Source organism: Halichoerus grypus, chromosome 1 (assembly GCF_964656455.1).
Source record: "Halichoerus grypus chromosome 1, mHalGry1.hap1.1, whole genome shotgun sequence".
NCBI lineage: Eukaryota > Metazoa > Chordata > Mammalia > Carnivora > Phocidae > Halichoerus > Halichoerus grypus.
Window position 1 is genome coordinate 177,087,179 of NC_135712.1, and position 14,813 is coordinate 177,101,991.

The 14,813-nt window shown below is 42.7% G+C and overlaps 1 protein-coding gene across 2 annotated transcripts in view; it reads left to right on the top strand.

The window, feature by feature from the left end:
* Positions 1-14,813, top strand: part of PDZRN3 (PDZ domain containing ring finger 3) — a 236,254-nt gene that overhangs the window by 14,495 nt on the left and 206,946 nt on the right. For both annotated transcript variants that reach the window (XM_036066776.2, XM_036066775.2), the window contains exons 2-3: positions 876-962; positions 6,683-6,790. In XM_036066776.2, coding sequence (XP_035922669.2) covers positions 876-962; positions 6,683-6,790 — 195 coding nt within the window. The remainder of the gene's footprint in view (positions 1-875; positions 963-6,682; positions 6,791-14,813) is intronic.

Here is a 14,813-nt window from a genome sequence, read left to right on the forward strand (position 1 = left end):
TCCAATCACTGGAAACACTTCAGAGGTGTCTCCGTGAGCTGAGTGTGTATGTCAAAGCTTGTTTAGTGACCGTGTACACAGAAGCATAAATCTATTTTTACTCACCTGTCTGTTAACTTGAGAGTGTTAGTTAAGGTGTCGTGGCATCTCTGTCCCTTTCGGCTGTTGAACATGGCCTGTGCGAGCTGCCTGGGGGACTTGTGCTTGTGGGATTTAAAGGGGTTCACACTGACCAGCCTCCTTTGAACAGAGTGTTTTCTGTTAAACAGCCTGGCATCTCCTATGGCCTGGACAGTCATTACTTTGTGAAAGGGCCCTGCTCCCCCTTTCAGTGAAATGCGGGATCTTTCTGTTTCTCCTCCACGTTTGTGTCGGACTTTTCACGGACTGCTTCCCCCTCAAGCCTCCCAGACACAGATGACTATTGACAGGCCGTCCATGCGCTCAGACTTCCGAGAGTGCTGCTCCTGGAACCTTCCGTGACAGAACGTGAATGCTGCTGTTGAGACTGGTTGAGGAACAAACAGAAAGTAACTGTCTAGACAGCTGGCCAGGGTGGGCTGGTCAAAGGAGAGATGCGTTTGCAGACCACGGAGTCATTGATAGACCACGTTCATTAGGCATGTCTGGACGTCGCCGGACATTCTTACGTGGGCACTGCAGGGTTAGGCGGGGCCTAGACATATCTGTAACCTCCCCAGCACAGGACACCGTTTCAGCTGGGGCCCTAAAAGTTTCCTTGCTTAAACTGCCCAAGAGACAGAGGAGTGTGAAGGATGACCTAAAAGTCCATGAGTCCACTTAGATAGAAAGAAAATTGCAACCATTGATTCCCTGTTGGTAAATAAAATTTTGAACTCATTTGTCCCTTACAGGGTGAAGAAACCAAAAGTCTGACTCTTGTCCTACATCGGGACTCTGGCTCCCTGGGATTCAATATTATTGGTGGCCGGCCGTGTGTGGTATGTTAATTACTAAAATGTGTTTTTCCTTGCCCTGCTGCAGTGGGAAGAGGGGTCAAGGTTTGGTGGTGGTGGTGGTGGGGAACCCGTGAGGGGTAGGAAACCTTGCTCACCTCATTCTGCTGTGTGTAATTAGAGAGTTCATTGTTTATCTAACATCTTCACCCTCGGGGATTTTTATTTAGTTGTGGTCTCTTAAAATAGCATTGTCCTAGTAATACAACAGCTTATCTAAACTGTTTAGGTTTTGGGGGGCATGTCTGGTGGTGTAGCAGTAGGAGCTGAAGAAAGTTGTGGGAGATGTGTGCACTTGGAACTGAGTAACTGAGCTGGAGCGTGGGCTCCAGGACCGGAAGTCTGAGCTGGAGCTCCGCTCTGTCAGCTCTTCATTAGTCAGGGACGATTCCCTAATTCGTGGGCTGTCACATCCCTTTGCTTTTTCTCCCGCTGCAGCTCTCTTGTCCACCCTATTCATCATTAACTCCTCCTCCTCCGGGAAGAAGAGGCCAAATTCAGACCAGTCAGTTGAACGGGGAGGAAAATGTCTGCAGAAAGGGCCCTGGGGGACAGGACGTGGCAAAGGGCGCGTTGCAGGATCACGCCTTCCATATGGGGCTTATCTGAGTGGGCATCACCTCTTGCTTGTGTCTTCTGCAGATCATTTCCTTGTTTGTTACCTTAAAAGGAAAGTAATAGTCAAAGGAAAGGAAAGCCGAATCGGATTCACTCATTCAACAAATAGTATTGCGTAGGGGCTGTTTGGTAGGAGCTGGGAGACACTGTGGAGGCCAGGGAGACTGGGTCCTTGTGGTCATTGTCAGGCAACCAGATGTGGCTAAATTCTGTGCCTGGGTCTGGCTCACCCTTGGGGAGGAGTTGTCCTGGGGCAGGGCGATTTAAGCTGTATTCTGAAGGATGAGTAGGAGTTTGCTAGATCAGAGGTCCATATATGATATGTTTCGTTAAACACTCTTAACTGTAAAAAAAAAAAAAAAAAATGAGCTTATGTAGTTAGCTCTAAATTATATATTTGCGGCTGAACTAATATTACATGGCTTATAAAAGTTACATGCAAAATGGAGCATTTTAAATGATGAAATTAAAACGTGAGTACAAATATAATTTCTCTTATGTCCTTTCATCGTCCCAATGCCCTGCATCACAGGTGCCCACCTTAGGAGAGCACTGAGCTAGAAGAAAGTGAATAGACCCAAGGAAGCCCACGCAAAGCCTGGAACAGCCCCAGAGTGGGCATTTGGGGGAGCTGCCAAGAGTACAGCGTCGCTGGAGTCGAGGGGTGGGCAGGAGGTGATCAGAAAGAGACCTGAAGAAGATGGGAGAGTTAGCATGAGGAGGAGTGGGTTGAGTTCCCCTCGCTTCTGGCCAAAGGCACAGTTTCAAAAACATACACATTCTATTATAAGAAATGACAGCTTAGTTATAGGCAATGCACGGTCATTAGGTGATGGACTGATGCATTATCTGCCCTAAACTTAGCTACAGAAGAGAACCCTTCAGACAATGAGATTAAACTATGAGAAGGAAGGGGTGGGGGCAGGGGGCACCCCCACTTTACTGAGCCCCAGGGATGGGCGCACATAGTGGTTTGTTTTGTCATCTCATGGAAATTCTTAGGACATGGTCGCATTGGTACCTTTTTTCTTTCCTCGTTTGCCAGTTGGCTGAGCAACCAGGCAGCATGTCATGGTGCTGCTCTGCTTGTGTTCTGGCTACTGGGGTGGGGTGGGGGGGGACGCACTCCAGCAAAGGGGAGGGATGAGGGAGCAGACTGGGACTCGGATGTCTGAGTAGTTGGTCTCAGGAAACAACAGGACTGGCCCTGGTCCGTGTTCCCCAGCTTAACCCTCGAGAATGTGTTGTAGAACATGCTTTGCCTTGCCGGTGAGCTTGAGTAACAGAGGCTGTCCTTCGTTTGGCTGCATAATCATTAAATCTCCTCTCCCCACCCACTGTTACCAGTTTTAAGAAATGACTTCAACAAACCAAGATGCACCTCACCGTTAGATGTTTCAGAAACTTCCACGGCCGAAAGAGCCCAAACCAGGAAGGTTCCTTCTCTGCCTCACCAGAGCGTATATAGGAAAAAGGAGCCCAATGTTTGAAAATGCTTGAAATGGGATGCCTGGGTGGCTGAGCGTTGAGCATCTGCCTTTGGCTCAGGTCATGATCCCAGGGTCCTGGGGTCGAGCCCCACATTGGGCTCCTTGCTCAGCAGGAAGCCTGCTTCTCCCTCTGCCTGCCATTCTCCCTGCTTGTGTGCGCTCTCGCTCTCTCTCTCTCTCTCTGACAAATAGATAAATAAAATCTTTAAAAAAAAAATGCTTGAAATGGAGAGGCATGCCTATGTCTTGGTGATGGTTGGAGAACTTACTATGTGTTTGTTTTCTGTCCCTCCCCGGGAACAAAAGGACACTCCCAACCTCATTGGAATATGGTTCTTACTTGTGCTTATCAAAGTACATGTTTTAGGTTATTTTCTTTCTCCTTTAAAAAGCTGATTGAAGTGCAAGCCAGAGTGAATTTTGTAGCTTTCGTAAGCGTTCTCAGTTCATGTGGTCTTTTTGCAAGAACTATATGCATGTCCCCTGGAGGAAAGTTTAATTCCATATGCATGTGGTTGCAATAGTGTTTTTTTTTTTAAACTTGTCCTGATTAGCAGAAATCGCATAATGAACCCTAAATGTATTCTGAACTGTTGCCTGGAAATCTGGCAGGTCATTGAGAACATGCTAAAAAAGCCAAGATGAGCAACAATGCACACTCATTGTTAGTCCTGGAAGTAGAATGCAGTACACATGACGTGTGTGTTTCCCAAGGAATTCTTGTGTTAGAAGCTTGGTTGGGGTGACATAGGCCCAGCCCGGGGGGGCGCTGACATAAGGCTTTTCATTGCATGATGCACTGCTCTTAGCACTGTCACATCATTCATTCATTAATTCTTATATCCCTAAAGAAACAGCATCCAGTCTGGTGTATCAGACCTTTCACTTCAGCCTTTGGCAAGTATACTTCATTGTCAGGTACCCCTGGGATGAAAACAATCCCTTTTATTTTTCCTTTTCTCAAGCCAGCAAAACAAAACAAATCCCAAGCCTTGTTAGTTCACCTTGATAAATAGCTCTGACTTAAAATGTATTAGGAGAGGAGCCAAACAAACTAAGAACAGAGAGATGTCTTTTAAGAGACACATCTAGCTATCCAGGATGGAATTGATTTGGCTTTCTTTGATTTTGTGCTCTCTGTATTTTTTTTGCGTTCTGTTTCCACCTCCTACCACTGTCTTAATTTAACCTGAATTGTGCTGTTTGCTTTTGCCTGTTTCTCTGTTTTTTGCTTGAACTTAGTTGCTCTCCTAAGAAAAATTACTTGTGCATGAGGTAGTATTCTGCAAAACAGACCAAAGCCAAAAGCCCCTCCCCCATCTCCCTCTTCCTCTCCAGCCAAGAAATGCAAAGCAATTAATTCAGAGTAAGCACGGATCTCTTTTCATTGGATATATTGATATCACCTCTTAGGGAACTCAAGATTGTCCATAAATCGTTTGTGGTCCACTGAGGCTCTTCGGGTTTGTCCAGTGGAATATTCCATAGCCTGGAATGTGGAACTTTTGAATTCATGTATATTTTTGAGATTTTTCTCTGTGGGAGTCAGTATTGCACATAGAGCTTATGTAAGGGAGTTGAACTGTCCTCAGTTTGAAACTGACCTATGCTACTTTTTAGCTGTGTGACCTTGGGCAAGTGACTTAACATCTCTGTCTCAGGTTTTTCATCTATGAAATGGATAATAATATAGTACTTAAGGTTTGTGGTTGTTGTGAGGATGAAATGGGACACAGAGTACTCGCTACCTACCTAGTATGTACTCAGTAAATAGAAGCTGTTGCACAGCTGTGTACTCCTATTTGAGCTATGCGTGCAGGGGGATCCACGAATGCCCTGGGGTGAGTGAATTAGTAAGGCAGCTGTGAGTGACAAAGGAGGCAGGGAGAAATTCAGACAGTGACGGGTTAGTGTGCGCTGGGCCGGTGTAGGGTGCTGTGGTACTGGGCGGGCTGCCTTTTGAGGATAGCTGATCTAGTACAGCACCCACATCCTTGCTGACCCTCCTCTCTTGGAGAGTGTTGATAGAATCCAGATGGCGGTTTAGAGACCTGTCTTTGTCATGGGGGGATAAATGTTGGGAAGAACACTTAATGCTCATTTTAGGTTGAGATTTTGGTTTCTTTTGAATCCTATTTATAACATTAGAGACGTGTGTGTGTGTGTGTGTGTGTGTGTGTGTGTGTGTGTGTGTTTGAGAGAAAGGGGTGGGGAGGGAGGGGGAGAGAGAGAGAAGAGGTACGGAATGTGCATTTTCTCACTCTTGGCCATCACTCTTGCCTTGGAAGGGGTAGATCGAACCACATTTAAAGTCATCCCTTTCCCCTTTAGAATATAGGATTTTTTTTTTTTTCTATTTAAAGAGAAAAATTTTATATTTTCATAGTTACTTCTTAACAAATGGAATTTATATGTATTTCTATGTACAGAAATTATTATTAAAATAGATCTTCTTATGGCATTATGGCAAAGAATTTACCATGATGGTAGGATTTGGACTTTTTGTGGAAGATCCTGAAATTACTTTTCAAATGCTTTTGTTTGGCAACAACACTTTAACTTATAAATCCATCTGTTAATCACTAGAAATTTAATCCACACACTTGGAGAGAATTCATCCCAGTGCTGTTTGGAAAGAAGTTCATGAACAAGCTGTGAGGGTTTTTTTATGGGCTTGTTGGAACTTTTTGATTTTAAATAAAGGAAGGAGTTTGAGCAGCGAGCTGTTCCCTTTCCCAGAAAGTTTCGGTCCAGACTTTGAAAGATCTAAAGGGATTTGAGATTGGATGAGAATTTGGCCTGGGGTGGTGGTAGTGAGCTTTTCTGATGTAAATCTGAGCACACATAAAATACCTATTTTCACAATCAGATTATTGGATATTTAAAGGTTTTAATAGTACTCTGAGCTGGTAAGGATATGGGAAAACACTCTAATGAGCTATCAGTGCATAATTTGGCAACATCCATCAAATCTCCATATCCTTGGACCCGCCAGTTCCATTGCTAGGGATTTGCCTCAGATACATACTGCAAAAGATATTTCATAGTACAGGTAGGAAGGTATTGGAGACATCATCGTCTCTAAGAGCAACAATTAGAAACAGTGGTAATTATCCTAATATTGGGATACTGTTCAGCCACTTAAGGGAGTTAAACTGGACAGTACGACTGGTGAAAAATCTCTAAGATTGTAAACTTGAAAGAGGCAAGATGCACAGGATGGGGAGGGCATACCCCATGCACACACATACCATCTGTGTACATGAAAAAGGACCAGATACATGTTTAGGAAAGTGATCTATGAAAAATGTTTTGGAAAGGATATGTAAACTGCAAATAGGTGCTATATAGAGGGGAAAAGGACAATGGGTAGGAGGTGGCAGGGACTTATTTTATACCTTTTGGTTATGGTTTGAAGTATTTTACCATGTGTATGTGTTAATTTTAGATTAAAACAAATTACGGGTAACAGATGGGCTTTCGCCCCATTGCCACTTTTGACATGAGCAAGAGTCCATTATAGTTTAAGAGTGTAAGCTTTATTTTCATGACCAAGTTAATGCCTAGCATTCATGTGTGTGTTTTTTTAACCCAAAGGACAACCAAGATGGATCGTCCACTGAAGGAATCTTTGTATCCAAAATAGTTGACAGTGGGCCGGCAGCCAAGGACGGAGGCCTGCAAATTCATGACAGGATTATTGAGGTATGTGAGCACTGGCCAGTGTCTTTTAATAGGTTGAATGCCATCCCGTCTTCGTCTGGTTCAATGCAAGATGTTTGGTCAGGGAGGGAGGCCTGAGCTGGTGGATGGTTGGGCAGGAGAACTCTCCCATTGTGTGGGACTACAGAGAGCGCTGATTGCCTTGGTGTTAAGTTTTTGTTTATATTAAATATAGAGAAGCCAGATTATGAGTGGCATGTTCACAATTTGGCTGTCTTCCCGCGGCCTTGCATCTGTTTTGTATGCTTCAGTTATAGCTTTGTGTGAAAGCCATTGGAGAGTTGTATGTTAGTTAGAACCAGATGAGCAACCCCTGTTGTGCACATTGTGTCGGTGTTCACGTTGGTTACCAGGGTAAAATCGTGTCCGCTCTGGAGGCCTGATCGTGTCCTCCCAGTTCGCGGCACACAGTTGTTGCTACGGATGCATTGTTCTCTTTTCTGGGTTTGTCTGTTATCCGGTGTAAAAGGTGATTGTCCAGGGATATGCAGGCAGAGGTCGATATTCAGGATGGTCACTCACATCATCCCCAGTTCTTCATTCTTCATGGAGCATTTTAAGCCTTTATAGAGTAGGTTTATGGATTTGCTCTGGGGGAGGTAGATCTCTACCCCCCCGTCCAGCACATTGCAATAGGGTCACACGATGTCCTAGGATGCTCCAGCTTGCCAAAAGGGAAAGAATTATTCATTGCCTCCTGGTACGGGCTCTTGGTGCAAAGTTGGGCACAACGGACTATTTTTTGCTGGTGTTTTTTGACCATTTTGACTGCTCTTTTAATGGGTAAATACATGGACTAAGTTGTCGAGTCTCCTGTGAGGAAGAATTAGATAGGAGAGTCCAGATGATACGTTGCATCCCACAAGAATGGCACCACGGGCCATAGCCATGAGAGGGCACATTAGACGGGGAACCGGAAAAACAGCCCTGATGCCGCTGATGCTTGTTCAAACACATTGGCAGAGTGTCTGTATTTCTTGAGTGTTTTCATGGTCCATTTCAAAACTTTGGACGGAGTGGGAACTCTGTGAGATAAGCCATGAGTGAAGTTCACATAACCCACTGGAGTTTGGCCACATGCTTCTTCCGGGGAAGGGAGCCTGGGAAGACAGAACAAAGTCTCGCCTTTCCATTCTTGTTTGGATGAATTCCGCAATGTGCAAAGCAGTACGCTTTAGGATCGTTTATATCCTCGGGAAAACATACAGTTAACACTCACAGGGAAAACAAACTGAACATGTTAGGGTCTAAGAATCACCCTTCTGAGGGAGCAGGTACATTGTGGTAACGTACATATGAAAAGGATACTTCATTTTGTTTTCAGGACATTATTAATATTGTTACATCCCCATTGACTTTTTGAAGCGTTCTTAAACTTGGAGCTCTTTTTACTGCCTGTTTTAGGGTCCGTCTTTGTACTTCCCAGGTCGGGGGAGTGGATTTTCCCTAACAGGAATTTGCTTGTGCAAGAGCACTTTCTCAAGAGCTCAAAGGCATACTTACTGTCTTTTTTTTTTTTTTTTTTTGAGAGAATACATTTTCTGAGGCTATTGTTCAGAAAGATAAGTACAGCTTCCGTTGCCAAGGGTTTGGTGGAACAGCCAGTTTCTCTAAGTAATGGAATTTCATTGCTCTTATGTTTTGCAAATGAGAAATCTACAGCTGGGCAGGATTTTCTCTTGGCAAAGGGGGGATCTGTATTTGAAATGTGGAGGATGGTTTCTGGTAAGTCACATTCCCCTTTTGGACAGTATGTAAAATATTAATCATGTCCCGGTGTTGAGATGGAAAAGAAGGATGATCACAATAGAGCAACAATATATGTGTCATTGCAATTGACACACCGTGCCCTTCTCAGTTAAATCCTGATCTCTTTTGACAGGATACAGTGATTCCCATGACTGAAAAATATATACCCTGGTTCACCTCATCTCTGTCGGAGTTTATTACCAGGCATAAATTTGATTATTTTAAGTGTGTCTGTGTTTCATCACGAAGGAGAGTCAGGCACTTTCTAGTTTTCCACCATATTTCTTCCTTTTCAGAGGAGTGGGCAGACTACCACCAGACCACCCCCATAAGAACCTTGATTCTTGCAGAAGGGTGCTTTTATATTAAATCCACGGAGACTCACTGAGTCTGGTCCTTACTGCAGAGTCTTCAGTTCCTCTACTCCCACTCCTATCTGTCCCCTGAGACCAGAGTAGTGGTCCCCACCCGTCTCAGAGCCAAGCCCACTCTCTCCATTTTTTTTTATAACAAATACTTTTCAGTGCCACCAATCCTGTTGTGAAATGAAATTTATAAATAGTATTTACATACATACACACCTAATTGTAAGATCTTTGTATGCCATAATAAAAAAAAAATAAAAGGAAGGTAATTGATACTAAAATACATGTATCAGGATGAGAATGCATGGGCATGGTGACGCTGGAAGACCCCACGATGCTGCAGATGCTTGCGCCTCCTTGTAGACTCAGCATGAGGTCCCAGCTGTGAAGGCTACCGGAGTGGGAGGGTGGTGCTGGGGACTCAGGTGCTGGGAGCACTGGCACCATGTGATTCGGTTTTCTGCAGTGGTGAACAGAGTGGGGTTCAGTTTTGGCACAGCAAAGTACAGTCGTCTTGTGATTTGCACACCTCCGTGTGTGTGTGTGTGTATTTTTAAAATTGTGCTAAAATATACATAACATAAAATTTAACCATTTTTAATTATACCTTTCTGTGGCATTAAGTACATTCACACTGTTGTGCAGCCCTCACCACCATCCATCTCCAGAACTTTTCCATCTTCCTACAGTGGAATGGTACCCATTAAACAACTCCCCACTCCCTCTACCCCCAGCTCTTGGAGGCCCCCCATTTTGCTTGCTGTTTCTGTGCATTTGACTACTCTAGGTACTCCATGTAAGTGGAATCACATGGTATTTGTCTTTTTGTGTCTGGCTTATTTCATCTAGCGGGATTCGTCCTCCAGGTTCACCCGTATTGGAAGATGTGTCAGAATTGCTTCCTTTTTAAGGGTAAATACTATCCCACTGTGTGTATAGATGCATATACCGCATTTTGTTTCTCTCTCCGTCTGTTGAGACACTTGGTTTACTCCTACCTTTTGACTGTTGTGAATAATACTGCTATGAATAAGGGTATACAATTTATATATATTTAAACTGAAAAAAAAAAAAAAAAAGAACCCTTAGTGTTTAAATGTAAAAGCGAGTGAGGGTCTCTACTCAGGTAATCATAAAACATCTGTTATTTTACCTTCACGAAGGTCTGGAAGGGTATGTGGAAGTTGCAGTAGAAGCATAATAATTGTGCACTGCATGGGACTCTGTGCATTGTAGGACTTCTGGCATCCCTGGTCCCCACCCCAATCATTGTGCCAGTGAGTGCCCCCACAGATTTCTAGCACTACTTCAGGGTGTGATAGGGGTACCCGGGAGAATCACTAGATTAGAGATGGATCTTATTCCAAAACCTTATGATGTGAGGTGAGTTGCTTCAGGAGCAGAGTTGTCAGCATTCCCCCCCTTCTAGCTGTCTGCTTGGATTCCCTGTCCGAGAGCGCTCAAGGCCTCATAAGAAAGCCTGGGCTGTCCTGGGCTAGAAATCTTGGGCCCCCTCTGCCCACATGGTTGCAACTTTGGAGCGTGGCTGATCTGGGAGCCCACACTCTTTGTTGGCACCTCCTGTCCCCATCTGCCCTGGATCGGGACAGACAAACGGTTGTGCCCACCCTCCCTCATATCTGACACTGAGATACAGCAACTTCCAACTTATTCAGTATTTGCTTCTGATTTTTTTGTGTGTGTCTTCTTCCTGTACTTACTTATGAGCTGCCTCAGGCCCGTTTCATAACTTATGACCTCACCCTTGATTGCATATACTCTGCTCCTATTTAGAAAACTAAGTTTAATTTCTCCATACATTTTGTACTCATTCTAAACCATAAATGCCCCAGTGGTTTTAGTTTTGTTGCCTCAGAGCCTCGCCTGCTTTCTGAACTCCCTTTTGAAGACAATGCAATGCTCCTATACCTCAATACCACCAGATTTTTTAAAGGAACTATGCTTTTGTTCTTTGTAATAGTTTGAAACCTTTGGAAAAATCTTCCCAGTGCCCTCTGAGTGTGCATTAACCAGTGTAAACAGGTTTCATCACATATATAATGCTTTTTTTCTGTAACCTCTAGAGTCTACTCTGGACCAATCACATTCTGTGCAATTCTCTTGTAAGTGATTTAGAGAAACCAAAAGGTGAAAAAGCACATATGGTTGATATTACCGTCAAAAATCCCTTCAGGATGTCCCATGTGGGCAGCATACATCTCTCCCTAAGTCCATCCAGCTGGTTTCCCCAGCATTGGAGCATCTTGCTCTCTCCTCAGTTGACTACCATATGAGGCATTTGACTGGTTGTGCAAATACCTCATTGGGTGAAATGCTCATGACAAGAAAAGCACAGAAAAACCAAAGCCTGCTAAGAAACTAGCAAATTCACTTGGAGGCATGTGTGATTGATAGATCCATTTCTTTCCTGATTCAGTTTTTTTTTTTTTTTTTTTAGCCACACAGCTGGCATGGCAGGTACCTGGCCACGTAACACAACTCACTGAAACTCTTACACTTTTGTAGAGGCCGTCCACAGTATCTGTATTTTTCGCCAGTTTTCAGGCTGCTTAAGTTGGAGAACTGAGTTTGTGGCTGCGTTGTTCGAGTCTCCCATTTGGTAGTAGTGTGCTTCTGTAACAGTTGCTGGGTTAAATGGAATGTCCTGTTGTTCTCTGAGAGAGCAGATGTGATAGGGTGCAGTGAAGAGGGTGGGGGGTTGCCAAGAACCATTATTTTGTACAGTCTTCTGTAAAAAGTGTTCTTGGTGGAAGCGTTGGGATTTGAAGGCCCAACGCTGTGGTCACAGAGGCTGTGAAGAAACCTCAGTGGCTCTGGTGTAAACCAGTTACTCTGTTTTGTTTGCTGTAGCTCTAGTTAGTCTGCCATTGCTAATAAGGCTAGGTTACAGGACTGACAAGTTTAACAAGACCTTTCCTTCCAGAGCCAGACTCTGATAGAACAAAATGAGGTTTCACCATTTGTTACTGGCAGAAGATAATGTTCTGAGACCAACAAAAATTGCAGAATGGCCTGTGAATTCACCTGATGAAGCACTTATTTAAAAAACAGACAAACCAAAACTCACTGTCTTTTATTAAGATTCTTTTTTAATCGATAAACTTTTATTTTGACATAATTTCAGACCTATATAAATGAATTCCTGTATCATCTTTACCCAGATTCCCCAAATACCCACATCTATTATATTTATTTGAACCTTTTCACTCTCTACTCTTAATTCCTAAATATATCAGTGTGTGTGTGTTTTTTAGCAATAAGACGTTCCCTTCCGTACCTGCAGCGCAGTTATCTAAATCAGGAAATTAGCATTGGTGGGGCTTTGTTATCTAATCTACCGAATTTATTCAGATTTCACTAATAATCCCTATGATGTCTTTTACAGTGAGAGAAAATCCCAGATCACAGGTTTTATTTAATTGTCATATTTATTTAGTATCTCTTACTTGATAGCACTTCCTAAGTTTTTGTCTCACATGCTACTCCTATTTGGAAGAGTACAAACCAGGTCTTTTGTAGTGTGTCTCTCAAGTTGGATTTGTTTGTTGCTGCTGAGTGTTGATTTAGGTGGTACATTTTGAGCAAAGGTACCATAGAAGTGATAGCGTGGGCTTCTCAGCACATCCTGTTGGGAGTCACATGGTATCAATTTATCCGTTTATTGGTGACATTAATGTGGACTGCTTGGTTCAAATCTGTCTGCCAGACTTCTTCACTATCAAGTTACTTTTTTCTTCTTTACCTTGTATCTTATGGGGGGATATTTTGAGGCCATGTGAGTAGCCTGCTGTTCCTCAAACTCGAATACACTGGCTTGAGCATTCATTTATGGTTTTTACTTGACTCGGTTATTATTAGGATGGTTGACAAATGGTGATTTTCTAACTGCATTCCTTCTGTGTTTATTAGTTGGCTTTCCACTGTAAGAAAGGGTATTCTTTTCCCCCTATTTTTATCTACCTATTTATCTACATTGATCCATTCATCCATCCATCCATCTCAGTATGGACCCATTGATTCTTATAATTTGGTGGTCACATGGACTAGTTTTGGCCAGACGGAGCTCTTTAAAAGATGGTATTTATATCCTTTTGACATGTTCCCATCATTTTTTGAGCACTTTCTTCCTTTCTGTTAACACAGGATGTTTCTGGTTCATTCTGTACTTTTCTGGCCCCACTTCTGGAATCAGCTACTTTTCCAAGTAGCTCTGGCTCCATTTAATGAGGAATGGTGTTTGAAACCATAATATGGGTGCTAAGCTAATCATTATGACTGTGGTTTCATTGCTTCTTTTTTTAATTAATTAATTTTTGAGAAAGAGTGTGTGTGTGCAAGTGTGCAAGCTGGGGCAGGGAGGAAGAAGGAGAGAGATAATCTCAAGGAGACTCTCCGCAGAGTGCGGAGCCTGGCACAATGCTCGATCTCAAGACCTGAAGATCATGACCAAAGCTGAAACCAAGAGTCAGACACTTAACCAACTGAGCCACCCAGGCATCCTGGGTTTCATTGCTTCCATGCACTCTGAGTAGATAGAGCTAGGAAATATAAAGATGCACATATAAACACGCGCACACACAGTATCATCATCATTAATATTAATACCTCTGCATCTATTTTCTCTATCCTTCTATATATATTTGAAAACTATGCCTTTATCAGGATCTCTAGTTCCATTCCAAGTCTGCATGGCTAATTTTATTCTTCCTCTTCAAGTATTTATAACTCTTAGAAGAGTCCCTTTTGAGATAGTGATGATTGCACTCTTTACTTTGAATCAAATATCTGATCTTTGCTTCGATGTTATCAGTGAATTAAAAATTGTTGATGAAAATTGTTTAAAATATTTCTGTATTATTTTGGCTTGATTTTGGAGGAAAATATGCAATAAACTAGATGATTTGGTATTGTATTTTTCTAATTTTAGGGGTAAGAAAGGCTGAGTATTTCTTATGTAACTCTATACAAGAAAATTACTACTGCTAAACAGGCATAGATAGGCACGAGCCCTTTCTGGGCAGTGCTAGAAATAAACACATGAGGTTTTCCTGCTGTCTTCTGCAGTGACTGATGCCCATTGGCCATGTTCAACAGAGGAGAGGAGAGAATTTGGGGGCAGTTATTTTCTTAGAACTCAAATCTATTCGTGTCAGTTTGAAATCTCTAACTATTGCCTCATTTACTTAAATGATCTGTTTTGATAAAGGAGACTTGGTATAATCCAACCCATGTTGAAAAGACTCTTTGTTACCTGCAAAAATAAGCTGGTTTTAGAGACCAGTTATTAATAATGGATTCCAGCTCTCCATTTCCAGAGACAGAGATGAGAGTTTTATTTTACATACCAATTTTGATGGATTGACAATGTTAAACCCTGGATTATGATGTAGAAAGGTTCTGATGTCATGTCTGGATAGGATGGGGATGAGCGTGGTGGTCATATTTTTTTAAAGATTTTATTTTTAAGTAATCTCCACACCCAATGTGGGGCTCAAACTTACAACCCCAAGACCAAGAGTCATACACTCTACCAACTGAGCCAGATAGGAGCCCTGAGTGTGGTGGTCATTTAATGATGGTTGCCATCGGCACAGAGAGGAGAGGGATGACATCCTTGCTGGGGATTTGCTAGGATGGACCCACCTAAGGGATGTTTTTGGAGTGACTGTATTATCATTTGGAAGTCATGACTCTGATTTCATTGGCATAGAGTGTACTTAATTATCATATGTATCAGTCAGTCTTTTTGGTCTTCACGTGTAAAATAACATTTCAAATAAAGCAAACACCTTCATACATTTGTTGTTGTGTTTGTTTTTTTTTTTTTTCCTTCTCCTGGCCCTCTGTTTAACCATTTTCATCTTACCCTA